We start from the raw sequence: 20,789 nt of genomic DNA, 5'->3' as shown, positions 1-20,789 counted from the left end.
ATTAAATGACCATTCATAGTACCCTTGGTTTCATCCAGTGGCTAGTCACGGTTCCAACATTCTCTTTGCTTGCACTGAAAGGACGATGGCGATATCAACTTATTATTTTTTTCACCAAGAGAAGTACGACCAGACCGTATGACTGACTGAAAGTCCGATTTCAATCGTCAAACTTTGTTCAATGTAAGTAATACTTGAATCCTATTGGCTGACGCGAGGGCGGTAATGATAATGACTTCAATCTCCCTTTTCCAACACTTCTTTTTATCATCTTCCCTCTCAAAGCTCGTTTCGATATATTCAAGTAGTTATTTGGATAAATAACAATAGCATCTATTTGGCGCGAAAACATGTACGGACATTTGTCCTTGGATGTTATCTTTTCCGAGATGAAAAGTGAGCTTCCAGGAACCGATAATCTCCGAGAACAATTATCCGTACATACTTTCGCGCCACATAGAGGATATTATTTATTCTCAAATTCTTTTAACCGGACTGGACCTTCAAAGTTCCAGGTGAAACCGCAAGTTCTAACCTAAACCGCGTGGCGAAAAGAGAGGGAGATTGTAGGCAAACACTAAAAATGCAGAATGAATGTCGAGAGGAAGCAGTAATCGAGGGCTTTCTATAAACACCTATGAGAAATTAATTATCTCGGGGAATGCACGTTTGATCTAGTGAGTATGTTATTTAATAACTATAGCCACTACCGAGCGATTACGCATGGGTGAGACCAGCCGAGGCCTTGTATGCAATTTCGATGCCCGCGCAATAGAAAAATGGTATTTTTTTCCTTTGTTTTGTTCGTGAGTGTCAATGAAACTCAGTCGATTCGTCTTTCGATGTCTATTTAGTCGTAAGTTTTTACAGAAGCCTTTGGGATTCTGGCGTCATGCAGTGTTACCCCCAACCCCCCTCAGGTATTGTGCGACTATGACATGCTCCCTTCACTATGACGTCACTCATATAACGAGAGATATTTCCATCTCGGATCCCCACGATAACTCCTTTTCCTATGTAATGTGTACACACACCACCACTGTCACTGTTATTCCTCTGGTAATACAGTCGGGTGAAGTGGATGTAGAGCTGTTATAGGCTACGAGGAAGTCCGACAGACTATCAATAAACTGTATGGCAACACAATATACCAAAACTAGGTAAAATTTATTCATGCAAAATACATACTATACGTCATAACATAACTTAAGAATAACTTGATAAAAAAAAAAAACAAATAACTTAAAGAACAGGTCATTTATTTTGTAATGTACAAGAAATTGGTAAATACAAAATCCGCACGAACGTTTAAAATAAAAATTTGCTCTAAAATAAAATGGAAACTTGACGAAAGGTATGAAATATCTTACAAAATACCAATTCAACCAATTAAGATAGTTGAAAACTGCGAAATATAAAAATTCCACTGTACAGTGTCTCCTCTTTTGAAAACCATACTGCTGGTAGAAAAAAGTGCTAGCACTTGAGACAATTATATTCGTTTATCTTATAGTTAGCCTTCAAACTAAAACTAAGCTTTAAACTGCCGGCGTACGCAGGTTTGCGGCGCCATGTTGCGTTTAACGCCGGAGCCGCGAGAGGACTGAAACAAAAAGTTTTTAAAAAAAACGTACACTAGAATAATTCTTACAAATAAATAAATATATGACACTATCTGATATAGACTAAGTTCTCTTTGCATAAATTGAGAAGAATTTGGTATGATAAATGCTTCTTTCATCGCAAAACTCATTTCAACGGACTTAAATTATCTCTATTTCGGAAGTACTTCAACTGCAGGTCCTCGTATTTAATGATAGGAACCTTTCTTTGCTTATACACAGCAGGTAATTCTTTAGCAAAACTGTTCACTGCTTCTTAACCTAACGATCATTTGAAGAACTTCTTGTATCTCAGGGTCCATTTCAAGCTGAGTAAAAAGAAAAACAAGTGTCATTGATCGCTACACAATTACTTACTTACATTTATCCATTAGATTATAGTGTAACCATTTAACACCTAAGATTCCCTGGCTTCAAATTTCTTCTTGCAGTATCCCCCTTGAATCAAATATTAAAGTCCAAAGAAGAAAGGAAATGGTCTCCAATTTAAAAAGCTTTTGATTGTCAAATAAATTCTCCTTGTCAGTACCGTAGGGAATGTATAGAGAACAGTTTGGAGAATATGAATACTAATGTAAGGGTGTAAAGGGTTAATCTTCGACTGCAACAAATTTGGAAATGCCGACGGTTTAAGAGTCAGCCCTTCGCAGACTTACTCGTCCCTAGCCAACTTTTTCTGAACTTTTGAAAAAAGAGAATTGGGGACGAGACACGAAATCGAAAAGAGAGTCTTACCTGGCTTGCATTTAGAAGTTGTAGTCTGTACATGTTTATAGTCTCTCTGTATTCTCTTTCAGCCTCCTACCGAAGACAATTACGCGGATTAAGTAACACAGGCACGGCAGTTTTCCTGTGTCATAAATCCCCTTAAATCTGGGGACTGACAATCAAAACCATTTTGAAAAGATTTTTCTCGGCTGAGAAGCAAACGGCGGGCGGAAGACTTGAGAAACTTCTTGGATACGTTTTGAACCAGCCATCAATTTTAAAGCCTTGATTTTAACATTACAAACTAGTTGCCTGAGACGAACGCTCTAAACGACCAACGTCCAGTAAGCATTTGGTGGTTTGATACTCGAACTCATATGTCGTGACTTAGCACGCTTTCTTGATCAAACGTTTGACTCAGAAAAAAGAAAACTTCACGCGGATCGATATACAGTATGATCTAAACAGAAAAGGAATACATTCTGCAGTTAAGGAACAAGTTGAAAGATTTGGGAGCGAACTGGTAAAGGTGGGGGCGAACTTGTTTTATTTCAGGGGGCGAAACCGCAATGGGGTGAAACTTTCAGATACCGCGGTAAGTGGTAAAGCATCGGAGCGCGGAATCAAATGGTCTGAGGTTGAATTCCTAATGAGGACAATTTTTCTCTATCCCAAGTTCGCGATAAGACGATGAAACATCTTTTTTTAAGCTGGATAAAGTTTAAATGACATGTTCAGTTATAGCAATGTTCTGTTTTTCTTTTTGTTTTTATACCTGAAATTGATGCTCGAGCTCCTTTAACTCTGCAATCAATCGCTGTTCTGTTGTATTATTTGATGAATTTCCCGACTTGGTTTTGAGCTGACCGCATTGAGGACATGATCCACTGTTGGCGATTGACTGTTGAAAATAGAGAAAATAATTACAAATTGTTAGGGAAAATAGAAACCCGACTGGAATCCTGACCATTTATTTGCGCTTAAGAGGTAATGGGAAAGGAGAAAGCCTATCAACTAAAGCGCTCCTATCCAGCTTCTTTCCCTAACAGACAACCGAGAATGAATTAGTAGCAATCTGATAAACAATTTGTTGAGACACTAACTAAAGGCCAATTACATACAATTTAAACTTATCGAGATATTCCTCAAAGGAACGACCAGTTGTGACAAAAATATTAAAAACGTTACTAGGTAATCTGAGAATTAAAAATTTTTATCGTACGACTGAATCATGGAGTTGTCCCTTGTCGTATTTACTTCAGTTTTAAAATTAAATTTATCAAAACACCTTTTGAAGGGATTCATTTGTTATCTTGAGCTCTTCCAATTCTTCCGTCAACTTAAATATTTCGTCTTCATTTGATTCCTACAAGAGAAGGAAACAATTCCAACACCTGTGTATATTTAACATTCATTCATAAGCTACATCGTCGGGATTGAAGCATGTGAATCTCAAACGCAGAGTAAGAAACTCAAGGATCATAGTGAGAGTGAGAGTGAGCGTGAGTATGAGCATAAGCGTGAGAGTGAGAGTGACCGTGAGTATGAGCATAAGCGTGAGAGTGAGAGTGACCGTGAGTATGAGCATAAGCGTGAGAGTGAGTATGAGCATAAGCGTGAGAGTGAGAGTGAGCGTGAGTATGAGCATAGGCGTGAGAGTGAGAGTGAGCGTGAGTATGAGCATAAGCGTGAGAGTGAGAGTGAGAGTGAGAGTATTAATAAGTGAGAGAGCGTTGCGTGAAAAAGTGTGCGAGGAAGAGTAGCTCAGGTAGTGTTAGACACTGTAACTTTGAAGGCGCTCTTATCTTTTCCAAAGTGAGAGAAAAATATAGGAAAAGATAGAGTAGAACATAGGTAAGGAAACTGACCTTCATAGGAGAAATATTCAAAATGTAACCAAAGATAAAAGTTTTTCTTCATCTCTCTAGATGGCCTTGTCATTTAATCAAATATTTAGCTTACTGCGATAACACAACCTTCTTAAATTTTTTCTTCATTCCCCTCCTATAACTACTGCACTTATTTCAAATCTTGCGCATTTTAAGGAATTTTTGTTGCAGTTTATAACGTATTTAGTTGATTGTAAACAGTGTAGTCGCTAAGTTGCTGTAGAGTAATGTATCTTACCTTGAGCTGCTGATAAACTGTCAGTGGAATTGTGGGTATGTCGCGATCGACCCGGCTATCAATCAAATCTCCATTGACTCGAGAATGCCGCTGTGGAGATTTACAAGTCAAAAAAAATATATTCAACATAGGGAGAAAAGTTAAAAGACGAAAAAACATTGATAGGGTACTGCGACATCAATTTTAAAAAATTCCAACGGAAGAAAAGCCGAGGACAAATATTAGAACATAAAGAGCCTCTATAGAAAAAGAATTAATTCTAAAAACAGAAATTACAAAACATTTAGGGCCTAAAGAGATCATTGAAAAACACAATCAAAACTTAGTGAGTTTCAAAAACAAATTGGTTCTCGTCTTATTAAGTGAGTAGTCATAATATCATATTTTGTTTTTGAGGGAGTTTTCCTAGAAAGACGAACTCTCTAAATTTAAGTGGGTCTAAAATTAACACAAATTACCAGAGATTTAAAGTTATCAACATACCGGCAATTATTACCAAAGGGAAACATAGATATTTACATCAGTTACTGACTGTACAGTTTAGACGACATTTTGTTTTAGCAGAACTTACCTGGAGTTGCTCTTTTAGCATTTCATTCTCAAGTTTAAGAGTTGTGACCTGACCATGCAGTGAAATGAGTTGGTCCGGCTGTGCATCTAGCACGAAAACAAGCAACTTTACTAAAGGAGGCTGGAATAATTCAAGAAAAACACAAAGCAATAAAACAATAATTTACTTTTGGAGAGCTTGTTGTTGTTCTTTGAATCCCAGTTCTGATCAACACCTGCATTGAAAGAAAATGCACCATAAAGGTTAAGTCTAGATCTGCTTCCTCACTCTTGTAGCTCATTTGGCCACTCTCACTTCATTGGATGATGGCTTTGTCACAGGTTACTCTCTCCCCTTCCCACCCCCCCTCCCAGAAATTCTTTTCTCTGACAGATAACCAGTACCAATTTTCACTAATGGGTGGAAAGGCATTGTGAGAGGAAAGTGTTCTTCTTACCCTGATACAAAACACACTGACCCTACTATGCTCATTAATTGACCCTTCAGCCCTGAACTAGTGTGTTTACCACTAATCCTTCCCTTCCACTTAAACAAGAAAAGGAACACGAGATCCTCAGTATCAACTGCTGTTGAAGCTTTTTATTTTTTTGCACTATAATCTGGGCTATTATAGAATTACAGCATTTTAATGACATCCACTAAATCCAAAACTTTAGTGCAACTTAGTTAGATGAAAACAGAGTAACTGTATTCAATAGATTCTGGACATCACTTTTCTGTAAACATCCTATTTTTAAAGGATTGCAGTTTCAAGATAAATTAAGTTTCATAACATTCCATTGGATTTTTTCCTTCCTGTTCTGGTTGCCAAATCCCAGGCATCCACTGTGAATCCTTTTGGTGGCAGTTGAAAACTAAAAAATATTGATCGATTGTGGAATTGTTTTACTAGTATGGTCAGTCTAAATCAACTGTTCAGTCATCAGTTTAAACACAGACATAACACTTGGAAAGTCCTTGATGCTTTATTTTTTTGAATCAGAGCAATTTCAGTAATATGAATTGCTTTGATCTGAAAAGGACAGGACTGACCTGGTAAATCAATATCATCATCAGTTTCACTGGAGTTAAATTCACCCTGATTTTCATCCTGAAAGAGTAGTAAATAATGATATATCAGGGTGCCTCAATAGGAATATTAGTGACACAGAGTACCTACCTTAAAAAAAAATTAAAGTTTGAATAAAGCAAATCTTTCTCAAACAGGGTTGCTCATAGTGTATGTCCGAAAAGGTGCTTTGCAGCACTCACTATTAAAAAGCATTAACCACCCTGGGATAACAACAGTAATTCAAATGTCCAGTATCACATAGTTTTTTTAACACAGTCACTGACCTGGAATGTTGCTACTTGAGCTTTGAGATTCTCTACTTCTTGCTGGAACCAAAGCAAATGACAAATTAATTATTTCAAGATCAGTGTAAGTAATCCTTTATTGTTTCAGTCAGCACCATTTTAAAAGTACATAGAAGAACACTGCCTCTGTTTGCTTTTTCACCAATGAGATTTTATAAATTAAGAAACAAAGGAAACTAAAAAACAGAGAGAACAAAATGAATGCTTCAGAGCCAGTTGTCTAATCTAAAGGGAAGGAGTAGGTGGGCTTTAGGTTACAGACTTTATCTGCAGTTAACCCTTTACACCCTAACATCAGTATACCTATTCTCCATACTGTTCTCTATACATTCCCTAGGGTTCTGACAAGGAGAATTTATATAACGATCAAGAGCTTATTTAGTTGGTGATCATTTCCTTTATTCTTGTGACCTTACTATTTGATTCAGAGGTGATATTTTTAGGAGAAATTAGATGCTGGTCACTCTTACGGATCAATGGATTAAGTAAGTTTCCTACCTCAGCTTCACATCTGGACTCTTCCTCATTTGTTAAATCTTCCTTTAATTTCTCAACCTGATCATTTAAGGAACATGACTTGTTATCAAACATTAAAGATGCATTCACCAGATAACAGGCTTTCAACTATGAATGAAATTAATATACTAGTTCTCGCTATCTTTTTGGTCCAACCACTTCTCTAATCATACTTCCTTACTTTTGAAATTAATTGAAATTTGTTTGTTTTAATTTACTTGCTCCTTTCTTTAATATTTTACTTAATCAATTGTATTAAATAGAAGACTGAAATGAATGTCATTTCAATTATTTTTGGTAAGAAGGGAAAGCTGATCCACTCAAATCTAAGCACAAGATCAGATATCAACTCAGGGACTTGCCCGACAATATTGTCAGATACTCAGTTATGATCACAAAAGAGACTACACTGAGTGGTTCAAGAAAATGTTTGCTCACTCTGAGTTTTGTAAACTCCTTTTAACTACTTGTCCACCACATTAGAACAGAGAAAACTGGGTACCTTTTCCTCCACCACCCCACCCCCCCCAAAAAAAATAATTCAGACCCAGTTGAAAAGCAGTTGAAAGAACTTGCAAAAGAAATTGTCCCTGAAACAAGTCATTACCTCTTTTTCTAGCTCCTGTATTTTTTGGTCTTTTTCTTCTAATAATTCTTCCTCTATATGACCCTAAATATGTCAATAACAAAGAAGCTGTGTATTTACTTAAACTCAAACATTTAAGCAAAAGGAGGAAAAAAACAAAAAAGAAGATTATAAAACAGAGAATAGTAAACTGATGAATAGGAAATGAAAACATATTAAGTTCTACAATATCTTACATTGATATGATTTGTCACTAATGGTGCTTTGCTCTCTTGCTGGGCTTCAAGACCACGAAGCTGCAGCCAAAAAGAGGTCAGCATGATTTACTCTGAGAATTTGTACATACAGTATGTTTTAACCTCTCTTGACGGCAAACACTCCTTGGATGCTCACAATGTGAACTTCAAGGAATAAAGATTTTATTTACTAAAGGATGATGAAATGTATAACACATTCAGTGACATAAAACTTTTAAATTAAATTCTGGAAAAAAGATCAGGCTTGATTACTATTTGCCACAGGGGCTCACATGTAGGAAGTAAACAAAAATATACTTTTGGAGAGATGACAGGGCCATAGAAAAGTAAGGAAACTGAAGGGCTTATCAAGGCTGGAAATACTATTAGTTATCAACTGAATGTAAACACACACAAAGACATCATAACATAAAGTATATAATTATCTGCTAAATGATTGAAAAAGGTTCAGTTGGTAAATTTTGTTACCCTTTCTAGAGTTTTCTGGTGTTGAACTCTTAGTTTATTCAATTCTTGGTTTAGCATTTCATTTTCCTCTTCTAGTTCCTAAAAAGAGAATTCAAAGTACCTAAAATGAAGAGACATACACAAACGCATTTCATAGCAGACAGTTATTTATGGAAGGTAATCCCTGGATTATAAGAATTGACTGATGACAAAAGCTTCAAAAAAGTCAAGTTGCGAAAGGAATGGAACCATTGCCTTCCAAATAATAATTTAGTGCTTCTTGTAACTAGACTACCAACTGAAGCCACTTCAAAAGGACTGAGTTCTGGAAATGGTTTATTCCCCATGAAGGAATCTGATCAGAAAGCAATGATATATGACTTACTATATCATATAACATTGCTTTCTCATAAAAAAAAAATTAGAAAGTACTTTTGAATCTTATAATTGACCTATCTAAGATGACAAAACTTTTCTGGCACAGTGATGTACAGTTTAAACAACATTATCCATATGAGCCAGTTCTCTTCATCATTAATTGTCTACCGTGATATCTTGAGACAGATCTTGGTTGGCTGCTCTTGGGGAGGACAGTGTTGTTGAAGCCTTGGATGAAAAGGATTCCTAAAATGTACAAACAGAACATAGAATTTAAAGAAAGCAAGAAAACTTTTAAGTCTGTAATACGTGTTTCAACAGAAACTTCTGTCATCTTCAGTTAATTAATGTACAAAGCATTAGAAGCTGAATCAATTTTATACAGTAAGTAGAACAATGCTAATCATGATAAATAGTGACAAGAAGAAAACAGTTAAAGCATAAAAGTGTGAGAATTAAAAGGATAGTTTCAGATTTACATGGTGTAATTGTTGATTCAAGGATGGTTGTTCTCTTTGAATATGAATAGCCTCTTTTATCTTGAGTTGAAAACCAGTAAAGGCGTGATCTAAAACATGAAAGTTATCTGCTGAACACAAAGTGCGACAATGTGCAGAATCTTACAGATGCTTGAAAACATGAGAGGACCTGTCACTGACTAAGATCTCTCTAACATGTGTGGAAAAATGCTCGCATGTTTCACAGACCTAACAGGCATTACAGCCAGCACATATAAACTTATAAACCACACATGAACAGAGCCTGTCAGGGACAGGGTCTTTCACACCAAACAAGTTGCCAATCTTGAAGGAAGAGAAAACCAGCTTAACATCTAGTAATTAAGTCGTTGCAATATAGCGCTTAATAAAATGGTGAATCTTTTCTTCAGTGCAGATAGCAGAAAAATGGCCTGTGTACTTCTAATTATGCACATAAATGGCCAATGTACATAGAATTATGCACATATGAATTATTTCTCAGATTCAAATGAGCACATTTCATAGATGTAAATTGTCCATGACAGTCAATCATTTATGGAAAGACAGAATTGAAGTGTATGCTATTATATCACATCATACTGAATATTTGTAAAACAGTAAAAACCCCAAATTATCTGAGTGTGTTTCTACATGTACATATAGTTACCTGTTGTGATATACTACCACTGTTGACTGAGCTTGGAACCTAAAATAATGAACATCATACATTACGATGAACTTTTTTCCCATAAGCTTTATCGCATTAAAATCATTTTCAATTGCCTTTGATATAAACTTTCTCCAGTTACAAATTAACAAAGTCAGCTTTTTATTTCCATAACAGCACCCTAAAATTTGTATAATATCAAAGTTCATGAAAAAAATAACACACCAAAAGAAAGTGCGCCAAAAACTTCAAACCACTGCTACAGTAAAATTAGACACTAACAAACCATTATAAAAGAAGACAAGATGATTTAAATTTGCTGCTCAGAGATGAGTGCAAACTTAGAGATTTACTTTCAGTGGCAAAGTGATAATTATAAAGAAAACTTTGTTGTATAGAATAGATACTAATGGTAGTTTATCTTTGATTCCACCCTAATAAAAAACAAGATCAGACTTACACTTACCCCAGTGGTACTTGAAACTGTTTCATGGTGCAGTGAAACAGATACCTCTGCCTCTGATTCTTCCAAACTGCTGAACTCTGTTATTAACTCACCCTGACAAAGAATCAAATTCATTTGCATGTTCACCATTTAACTTCCAGATCAAATTTGTAATTCTCCTAACTGTCAACCATACAATTCTTATAATGTTAGTTAAGAGAATTTAATATTGGATCAACTAATTATCCCCAAATTGATATTTTTCTCTATTCTCATTACTTTTCTGGTTGATATTGTATTGTTATTGTAAGGAGAATTCTGTCTTGGTCACTCATGGGAGTTAAAGTGTTAAGGGATGTTTTCCAAGTTGTAAACTGCCTTCAAACACTGATGTCCATGTATAGTTAAAAACAGTGTTAAACAGTTTACTCTTTAGTAAGTTGGGATGATTTTCATTCTATACTTACAAAAATTACCTACAGTAATGGTAAATGACCTGCATTTTGCTACACAATTGCATCCATTATAATCAAGAAAAGTTAAAGGTTGACAATTTTAATTTGGTAGCCTGACACAAAGTGAGCCTTTGTCCATCAGTAATCACTGTTTCTCTGCCATTAAACAGCTCAGTTCTGCAAGGTAAGCATGTACACCAAATTCCCCTCCTAGTGTATCTATTGAATTAGTTAAAAAAAAAAAAAACACTAATTGTTTTCACAGTGTTCAAACCTACTAAATATCCCTTTTTCCCAAACTTGTTGAGATGCTTTCATTGACATTGTATGAAGCTGTTACAGTAATGAAACTTAATCAAAGTACAAAGAGCTATTAAGTTAAAGAAGGTCATCTTTCATCAATCCACGAAAACAATAGCTACTTATAAATTCACGTAAAAAGAATGCCTTATTTGATGGCATTTACACAATTTTCTATTATTTATTTTAATAAAATTAATTACATTTGGAACAACTGAATCCTCTTCATCCGGTTCATTATCCTCTGAGGTTTCCCCTGGTATACAAAATTTTTTTCATTAAGATTTAATATAAATAACCATAGGATGGTTTGACAATTTTCACACTCTTTTCTATTTTACAATTATAATAAGGCATAGACTATTTTGTTTGGGACCATTAACACATAGGGTCCTTCACACCCCCCATCATGGACTTTAGCTTCTTTAATTTGCAAAATTAATTTTTCCTGATTTTATCAATATTGTGTAACTAGGAGAATGAACTCAATTATTATCTAATCTAGTGTAATGCCTCAAAAAAATGCTATACCAGAATGTTTATAAATTCTATCAAATTCTCAATCCAAACTTTAATTTTCTACATGTCATCTTTTAGCAATCAATTTCTGGCAGAGAGAGGATCTAGATTATAACAATACCTGCATCCCACATTGCAACAGATGGAGCACTGTGCATAAGGTCAATGATATCTTGGTAATTACACAAGCGAGCAAACTCCTCAGCTGTTGATGAAAACAAAAGATAGTGTATACATGAACACCTCAATTTGGTTCTAGTGCCACTATCAGTGCTTCCACACCAGTCGTTGACCCAGTTATTCAACAGTGGATAAGTTTTAGCTAAACATACTGTGCTATCCACAAGAAAGACATCCATCTAGTGGATAGCATTCCTCATCCTTCTGACAAACAGAGTCAGAATATTCTTTTGCTAGACACACTGCATATTGTAAATGTGAACCCTATGTTTGTATTTTGTAATTGGCAGCCCTTAAATCTTACAACTGTCTCCTTCTGTCAAGTTTTACAGAAAATGTCTTTCCTACTACCCATCTCTTCAAAAAGAGCAGGAAAAAATAAATCCAGAGGTGGTGGGGAAGGTTATTAAAAGAGATTAAGGTATTTAAATGCTGTTCACATATAAATGATGAATTTTTGCCCTACATACCAGTATGACCATTACTGTCAGTCAGTTGTGGATTAGCACCCCTTTTTAGTAACATCTCTACGGTAATGGAAAGCCCCAGAAGTGATGCATACATAAGTGCTGTCCTATAAATTACAATGACAGAGGTACATGAGGCACAAAGAGGATTAACCTAACAACTACTCTTCACACCAGCATGCACCAAAAGCAAGTTTAAGGTTTTTTCTGACTTACTTTTTAGAATTGTCTGCTATGTTAACCTTTGCTCCTCTGTCAAGTAATAACTTGACAACATCTTCATGTGCACCTTGTATAGCCATCAATAAAGGAGTTCTTCCATCCTGAAAAAAAAAAAAATATATGAATTACCCCTCATACATTGGATAACTCAAAAACAGTATCTTTTCTATACAAGTGTTGCATAATTAACTGAAGGAACCATATGTTAGGGTACTACATGCAGAAGTACTCTAGAACACATCTCTGACTTTTTGTAAGATGCTTTTAAATACTATAAAAGGTAGTTGAGGTAAATAGTTTACAATCTTACATTTCAGTATACTAAGTAATCAGCATTCCATTCATGATGTCCTTATTAATAAATTAACTGCATGAACAAAAGTTACCTTGTCTTTGCCATTAAGAGAAGCTTTGTTGTTAAGAAGAAGTTCAACACATTCTTTATGACCTTTGGCAGCTGTATTTAGCGTTGTAAATGAAATGAACATCAGTGACAGAAAATAATTGAAACAAATTCTTAGGTGCAAAAACACCAGAAAATAATAAGTTATCTAACATCAATGATGCTTTGCTCATGCAACAGATTGGCTTTGATAAAAAGAATAAACATTACAACTTGCCTGCATGGTGAAGTGCTGTCATTTTTTTACCATCCTGAGTTCCAACATGGACCTTGTGTTCTAAGATTTTCTTTGCACATTCTGTGTTCCCAGAATATGCAGCCACATGGAGAGGACTGCAGCCTGAAAGAAAAATATTTCAAGAAATAAGGAGATACAGTGGTACCTAAAGAACACCTCTGTCAGTGCTTTACCAACTTGAACATCATTCATTAATTAATATTACATGAAGTATTTTAATTGAAAATATAATACTTATTTAAAACTGAGTGTCAACTTTTAACATATGGTCGAAAATTAATCGCCTTCAAGAGACTATAAATTTACAGCTACATACTAGTTGTTGAGAATCACTTCACTTTTACAGTATTTTCATGTAATAGCACAACTCCAAAATCAATTCCTATGCAAAGTACATTAACTGCATTTTAGAACTGCAATTAAGCTAAGAAATTTCTGATGTGGATAACACCTATACACAAAGACTTGCTTTTAAACCACAAACACTCTTTGATTATCCTCCTTTTATCAAAGCTGTTGTAATCACTTAATACCTTGCATTCAATACCAAATTTAAAAAAAGGATCAATCAACGAATTACATGTAACACAGTGACTGCAAAGGTATTTTTATCAGATACACATAAATAGTAGCTTTATAAAGGACTCACCTGCTTTGTTCACTAATGATAGGTCTGGTTGTTCTCCCAGTAACACCTCCAAACACTCAACATTTCCTTTCTCACATGCTGTGTGAAGACTAAGAAAAAGTGAAAAACAAATTACTTTGTTCATCAGGACATGCTCTTGATGTATGAAGAGCCCACACTCAAAATAAGGCCCAGTTAGCCTTTCATATATAGCTCATCTACTAAATGACAGATGTAAGATATGAATATAAAGAACCTTATAATTTGAAGTCAATTATTTCCTATAGTTACTTAGCATTTTCCAAACATGAGATCTCTGTTGTCAGGGTAGGAGAGCTTATACTTTGGGAGATTACAAGGGATGGAGGGGTGATACAAAAATTTGCCTTGCTCTGTGAGGCACATGTTCAATTTATGAACTTGCCAAGGTGACTGAGTTTGTATTTGTTTTTTATTGGTACCCAAAAGGATTTTTTGTGCATTCTCCAATTTCCCTCCCTACAACACTTTACTTTCCCATTTAGCCAGGAATCAATCGATGGAGAACTACTCTAAGGATGTCCTGTTGCTAAACTGCTTTAAATAACTTTGTTGTTACTTTTTCATATGCTCTTCACTACTCTTAATATGTAGTTTACTATAATTTTGTTTTGTTTCTTTATGATTTCTCACTGCACAAATTCTTTGTAAACCAATAGTCCTCATCTTAACCAGTTAATGTACATGTAACAATTACCCCAAGCTAATTAATATAAAGGTTTGTAAGAGATTTCCTTACGCTGTTGTCCCATTTGGTCCCAACTTTATCGCTGACGTCCCCTTTTTTGCAAGAGTAGTCCTAACAAAGAGGAAATATACTATACTCATTAATAAAATAATTTTTTGTTGGAGTGGTAGTTGGAGTTCCAGTATATTCTTTAAAAGAAATTGAAAATCATTATCATGATGAAATCTAACAAAGGCACCTTCTCTAAGAACAATGACAGCCATAAAGGTGGCCTAAAAAATTTTACGGCCTTCCATAGGATTGAAGCCCTTTAAGGGTGATATTTTCACTGCCCTCCTGTTTGTATAGGGGTAGTTTTACTGTATCATTTTTTTTAAACGAGAATCAATACAAAGACTGAGAGTAGAATGTGTTTCTCAAAAGAGTAGCCTTATGCATCAGAATATTTAATCATTCCCAGACTGATAATTTGAAGTAAAAAAACTTGATAAAATTTTAAACTTGCTCATTGATTATTCATCACAAGAGTGAAACAAAGGAGATAACATTTGAGTCCAAAGGACTCAGATTTGTCATTTTTTCCTTGTGCCTGTGAGGAACAAGGAACATTTTCTTTATCTATTTAATATACACTCATCACTTCAACATCGCTGATACTCACAGTTTTCAGGACACTTGTCACTTATGAACCCGATATAAAACTTAATGAGTTCCCTGAATCTCAGAGGTATAGAGCAATTATACCATTATATCTGAAATTTTGATGTTTCATACAAAGTGGGGGACTTATATGTTTTTTTCATTTCATACTTCACTTCTTTCTTTACCTCACTTATGCAATTCAAATTTTAATGTCTACATTATAGTTTTGTGTGATGGGGTTCACCATCAACAAGATTGACCTTTCTGTCTTGGGAACATAATTAACTGTTGTTAGAACAGTTAATTACTTTTGTTGCTGAATTACCCAGTGTTCTGTGTTTTGCCTAATTGACCTTCACACTACCCTAATCACAGGTGACTTATACATTTATGAATACAAATCGTATATTTTTTTAATTGAACCTACTTGAGTTTTTCTACATCTCCATTCACCACACATTCAATGAGCCGTTCATCATATTTAGTCCAAGCATCGTCTTCACTAGGTGGATTTACTTGAAGTTGAGTCTGCATAGTTAACAAAATACTTATTTTGGATTAACAAAAAACCAGTCAGAGAACAAATGGATGTCAATATTCATGTCCTCAATAAAACATGTTTTCTAAATGTTTAAAAAGAAATTATGAGGACCAGGTTCATAAATAAATTAACACATCAGTAAATTAATATCCTACTTCATTTACTAATTAAAAATTAATACTTTAAGTATTTACCAAACAGGTGAAGAGTGCTCTCCACACACACTGACTGGCTGATTAGGAAGTGATTAGCAAGTACTGTTCACCTCAGAGAAGCAAGGAGATAAATTGTTTGTCAAGAGCTTACTTTCCACAAATTTTTCAGTACATTGACAGAAATAAACCTATGTTTTGGTTCTTGTATGGTCTTGTAATACTTATCCTAAAACAATTATTCACTTTAATGTCTGTGAAAAGCAGTGGATATTTACTTTGCTGCTTTGTGGCTCTATAAAATCCACTTAACTCTATAAAATCCACCTCCACCTCAGCAAATAATTGTTATACACCCCACAAGTGGATGGTGCTTTCCTCATGCACTGATGGGCTAGTTTGGAAGTGATGAGCAATTAGAACTTGTCACATCCACACAATGGAGGAGACAAGTTTTCAGTGTATTGACAGAAATAAACTAATTTCATGGTTTCTGTGTGGTACATACTACGACGATTATTCACCTCTATACCGGTGAATAATTGTTGACCAGTCACTTTTGAGTAAGCTCAAGTGGATAATGCCAAGAACTGGACGTTTTCTAAAGAAATATCGGTTGTAATTGCTCATTCAAGGCAATAACCTACAAAAGTGGAGCAACCAACATCTAGAATAATAGCGATATTGCTGTATACTAAATGTAGGATAGTTTTATAGCCTTCGACAAATTTTGAGTTGACATGTACCACTTACGTTTTTTTTGGCGGAAATAGATATTGTACGTAAACTGTAGACTGTCAAACTTTCCAAAACAATCTGAGACAATCACTATAGCACCTTCTACTTCTGTGCACACACGCAGGTACAATATAATGCCTTAATCTCAAATTAGATTCAAACTGTGGTAAATAAACTGAGCTCGTGTTGTTTACAAACTTTTGTCTTGAAACAATCACCGGCCTGAAGATACACTTGATACCTACTATAAGGCCGCTTTCGAGTTGATTTTCCTACTAAGGTATGATTGCGCAAATCACACCCACCTGTGAGGTGCGCTTCACCAGCTTCCCCTTAATCTTCTTCATTCCAAACTAGATCTTTTTCCCTATAACGGCGGCAGTAGCTTGACTTCTAATCCATCTTTCCAGCTGGGAGGTCGCCTTGATGCGATCATCCGTGAGGCTTCCAATATATTTGATAGTTTTGTTTGCATATGTTCAATATTTTGATCTCTAAAAATAATTTCCTTCACATCAGAAAGGCTCAGTTAGAAGAAATAAACCACTCAAAATGCTTTTCTAGACCATCCTTTCGTAAGATGCGGCACGAGATTGCTTGTTCCTTACGCTTTTTTTACGCATCATGCCATAGCCTGTATATTGGAATCCAGGAACCAAGCAACGTCGTTCCCAGGGAGGCTCGTCCTCAGAATTAGGAAACAAGGAAACCTGGGGGCGAAGGTGGATCGAAAATCCACCATTTCGTTTGAGTTTCCGCTTTTCTTACTGTTTTGGTTTTTGTTCCGTTAGATATGGATGAGAAATCGAGAATGGAGTGCCCCAGTCTTCCTAACGGCTGGCAGCGCGAAATTGTGATGAGGAAGTCAGGTTTGTCAGCCGGGAGAAGCGACGTTTATTATTACAGGTACATGTACGTGGGAACGTGTTAATTTGTTTGAGAAGAAGTCCTTCACGTTTTGATTTCTTGTATCACTCTTCTTCAACTGGAAAGTGCCATATAATGCCTTGAAGTCCTTATTTAAAGGGTTTTTTTACCATTTTCCGGGGAGGCAAGACGCGATCTAAGCGATCCTAAGATTTTAACTGTAACATACACTTAAAAATTCTGTGCACCGGTGACAAAAGACGTGGAGACCTTCACATGTGTCGACGAAACGAATTATCCGTTTTAGTTGGTAAACATGTGCACAGTTTTTCAATCCACACAATTCTGGTGATCCTTCACCCGAGTGTTAAGTTTTAAAGAAAAATACAAACTGTGGGACTTACTGTATGAGAGAAACGGAGAGTCAGTGATGTCATGCAGTATTATAACTTATGTAATAATAGCAAACAAACAATAAGTGGATAAAGTTTTCAGCTGGCAAACATATTCAAGAAAAAAACAGCACATAATTGTTAATTTAGAGAGATACACAAATTTGATCATTTACTGAAATTTTAATAGATGTGTCATTCACATTTGGATAAATATGAACTATCAAGTCTCAGGCCAAATCCTTGCTATGCAGGATACATTTTGAAATTACATTGAAGTTTAGGCCACAATACATTGATCACAGGGGGGTGGCATGAGGGCCTGATGGCTATTGTGCTGAAGTCTGGGTCTAGGGTAAGAGATCCTTGTTTGAGACCTGGTCATGCCATAGTGTGGCAAAACACTTTCCTCTCACAGTACCTCTCTCCACCCAGGAGTATAAATAGGTACCTGCAAATTTTCAGGGAAGCCTAAGCAGATGCTGGGGGATAACTTTGCAATGGACTGGCATCCCAACTAGAGAAGAGTAGTATTAATGTGAACTATACCAGGATAAGCTCTGGCTTTTTGGGCCACTTGACTTGAGTACAGAGTTTACCCTACCTACAATAATCTCAAACCATGGAAGAAGTTGTTGAATGCCCCCATGAGTACATGCATAATATGGGCTTAATTGAGAGCGTCTCCTCTTTCTTTCTTCTTTGAATGGAAGAAGACCTCAAAATATAGAATTCCTACCAGCAGAAGGAAACACTTTTTGTTTATGATCTAATAATGGGATAAAATAATTGTTGAACATAGAGACTGACCACAAAGCTTTAACATGAATGGAATATTTCCACTTCACTTTGCAGAGGTCATGCTGTTTAAGTAGTGTTCATTACCATGAAGATCACTTCAATAATTGGACAAGTTCCTGTTGGAGTCTTGAAAATTTCTCCGCTGTGCCTCATGTGCTCCCCTTTTTTTGTTCTCACCACATTTTGTTGTCATATGTGATCTATTGCAGAACAGATGCACAACAATATGGAATCTTTTGGTCTAGAAGATGTGATAATATTACAAAGACATAAATGTGTAACATTTTTCTACTTTTCTTTGAGCAGTCCAGATGGTAAGAAAATCCGTTCCAAGCCTCAGCTAGAACAACACCTTCCAGAATTGGACCTTGGAAATTTTGACTTTAGAAGTGGTACTTTCAATAGGCGAAGTAAGAGGAGACAAGGAGAAAGAGATCAAAGCTTTGGCAGAGATTTGAATCGAGGGATAATTCCTGCTCCTGTGCGTCAATATGCCAAATCATTTTCAGGGGAACATGTTACATATTACCCTTCTATGGCAGTGGCTCCTCCAAAAGAGAAGAAACGTAAACATGAGGCATTAAATGCAAGAACTGACAAAGATAAACCAAAGCAGCTGTTTTGGGAAAAACGTCTACAAGGGATTTCAGTTACTTCATTGGAACAGGATGTGCTCAAGTGTTTTCGCTTGCCAGATCAAATAAAGAGTGTAGGCCCTGGAATAAGCCAAAAGAACTTAATTCATTCTTTAGTGACAAATTTGCATAACAAAGCAAGTGTAAAAGGGCAAGACAGATCTGCTATAGCTCTGGAAAAGCACCCAGAGGTCTGGCTAAATGCTGAGCAACCTCTGTGTACTCCCTTTACTATCACAGAGGCAGATGTCAAGAAACAAGAAGAAAAGGTGTCCACATTACGAAGGCAGTTATATGAGGCCTTAGTTGAATATGAGCATTTAAAGAGGGATCCACCACCAAAGTAAACTGCTTTGTGAAGCAGCAACTCAACTGAAAACTTGCTAAGGAACAGCTGTATGCACATTACAGTCATAGAATGTGTGAATTATGTCTTCAGCATCAATGTGATGTGTTCTTAATAGAAGAGAACAAGGTTTATGGGAAACAAAGGTGCCAAAACTTAATAATATAGTTTTCCCTGGACAGTGTGAAAGACATGACTGAACAAGCTTTTTAGAGGCAATGTGACAATTTAGAGTTTTTCAAATGATCTCTCTGAATGGCCTGAACACATTGAGCAACTTGTTTGTCTATCTTATTGAATGACATATATTTTTCCATTTGCAAAGAAAAAAAACTTAAACCAAATAAAAAAGTAGACTGATGTCTTCTTAAGTAGAAACCTCTATTTTTCTATCCTGGCTGGTCCTAAGCCTTTTCCAGGCATTCTGTTTGTAGAACAAAGTACTATAATAAACTGCAAGATGGTAGTAGGAGAGTGAGAAAACCAGAGAGGTTTGGGTCAGGGTGGATTATGAGCTTGTGACAAGACCCAAACTTTCCTTGTTGTTTTACTCTGCCACTAATATACTGCTGTTTAGTATTTCTCCCCATTTTAGTAACTGAGTCCCTGAAGTAGGCTAGCTGGTCCTAGGTTTACCCTGCTATTTCTAGCAATCTCATTTGTGGTAAAGATAATTTTAAGAAGTGCAATTTAGTTTAAAGGGTATTTTATCTGTTTTTAGACAAAGGAGTTGTCTGTGCTTTGCAGTAACATGCAGTGTGGTTTACATAACTGCAGTCGGTTATGTAGTTTACCACTTATGGAAAGATGTACATTATTCATGGTCGCTATAGCCGAGGCGTTTGAGATTCCCTTGCATGCAGAGTAGGCATGATCTGTTTGCATTTTTCATGCAAACAGAGGCCGAGGCCAGTGCCAGTGGAGGAGCACCTCACTCACTTTGGGCTTGCCTCATGATACCATGGTTCACCTGAAAAACACAAAAATTTCTGCCTGTTCTGCAAGCTAGAAATTCTCCCAACTTTTCTCCGACAAATGTCAAATTCCTGTTAATTATGTCCAACCACCAATCGCAGCCATCCCCTCCACCCATTCATTCATCCTATTAACCAGTTAAATGCAGTGTACATGAATTGATAGTTCCTCAACATAACATGGAAAAAGGATTCTTGTTCTTGGAAACACAACATCAGCTTGTCACTCGATTTCTTAAAAAATATCCTACCAATCCTACATGTCTTACATCCATAGAAATTACCACACAAACAATGAAAAAGGAGAAAAAGTAAGTGTACAGTCTCATTCACAAACCAACCTGAACTTGCATTACAAGGGGAAGTAACATGCTTTCCAGGCAAGCTAGGAACTACTAAACAA

General features: G+C 36.0%; 2 protein-coding genes across 5 annotated transcripts; one reads left to right on the top strand and one right to left on the bottom strand.

Annotated features, from left to right (window-relative positions):
• Positions 1–1,148: 1,148 nt before the first annotated feature.
• On the bottom strand, positions 1,149–17,047 carry LOC113672913 (uncharacterized). 4 transcript variants are annotated; one of them, XM_089204924.1, is made up of 26 exons: positions 16,677–17,047; positions 15,368–15,468; positions 14,350–14,409; positions 13,593–13,681; positions 12,923–13,045; positions 12,689–12,759; positions 12,297–12,403; positions 12,084–12,187; positions 11,555–11,638; positions 11,118–11,170; positions 10,175–10,273; positions 9,715–9,753; positions 8,737–8,814; positions 8,212–8,289; positions 7,723–7,782; positions 7,508–7,570; positions 6,883–6,939; positions 6,364–6,405; positions 6,061–6,118; positions 5,195–5,242; positions 5,029–5,114; positions 4,458–4,547; positions 3,619–3,696; positions 3,106–3,231; positions 2,358–2,423; positions 1,149–1,930 (listed from the first exon to the last, which is right to left on the bottom strand). In XM_089204924.1, the coding sequence occupies exons 1-26, from the start codon at positions 16,716–16,718 to the stop codon at positions 1,856–1,858; spliced, it is 1,977 nt and encodes a 658-aa protein (XP_089061050.1). In that variant the 5' UTR covers positions 16,719–17,047; the 3' UTR covers positions 1,149–1,855. The 4 variants fall into 4 exon arrangements, with proteins under 4 accessions (XP_089061050.1, XP_027045056.2, XP_089061053.1 ...); XM_027189255.2 differs by having other exon boundaries at positions 10,181–10,273; XM_089204927.1 differs by having other exon boundaries at positions 10,181–10,273; positions 15,676–16,996.
• Positions 17,048–17,069: 22 nt separating this feature from the next.
• On the top strand, positions 17,070–20,698 carry LOC113672914 (methyl-CpG-binding domain protein 2). The gene is made up of 2 exons (XM_027189257.2): positions 17,070–17,277; positions 18,738–20,698. The coding sequence occupies exons 1-2, from the start codon at positions 17,165–17,167 to the stop codon at positions 19,411–19,413; spliced, it is 789 nt and encodes a 262-aa protein (XP_027045058.1). The 5' UTR covers positions 17,070–17,164; the 3' UTR covers positions 19,414–20,698.
• Positions 20,699–20,789: the final 91 nt, after the last annotated feature.

This window comes from Pocillopora damicornis, chromosome 4 (genome assembly GCF_964200805.1).
Source record: "Pocillopora damicornis chromosome 4, jaPocDami1.2, whole genome shotgun sequence".
NCBI classification, from domain to species: domain Eukaryota; kingdom Metazoa; phylum Cnidaria; class Anthozoa; order Scleractinia; family Pocilloporidae; genus Pocillopora; species Pocillopora damicornis.
The sequence above is the reverse complement of the archived record's forward strand: the minus strand, read 5'-3'. Positions and strand labels throughout refer to the sequence as shown.

What these genes read in the sequence shown, in the direction of transcription:
- LOC113672914 (XM_027189257.2), top strand. Translation starts at nt 17,165, where the DNA reads ATGGATGAGAAATCGAGAATGGAGTGCCCCAGTCTTCCTAACGGCTGG. An exon ending in AGCGACGTTTATTATTACAG is followed by an intron (nt 17,278 to 18,737) that starts GTACATGTACGT and finishes TTCTTTGAGCAG; the next exon opens with TCCAGATGGTAAGAAAATCC.
- LOC113672913 (XM_089204924.1), bottom strand. Translation starts at nt 16,718, where the DNA reads ATGAAGAAGATTAAGGGGAAGCTGGTGAAGCGCACCTCACAG. An exon ending in GGAGATGTAGAAAAACTCAA is followed by an intron (nt 14,410 to 15,367) that starts GTAGGTTCAATT and finishes CCTCTTTGTTAG; the next exon opens with GACTACTCTTGCAAAAAAGG. An exon ending in CAAATGAATCCCTTCAAAAG is followed by an intron (nt 3,232 to 3,618) that starts GTGTTTTGATAA and finishes TATTTTCAACAG; the next exon opens with TCAATCGCCAACAGTGGATC.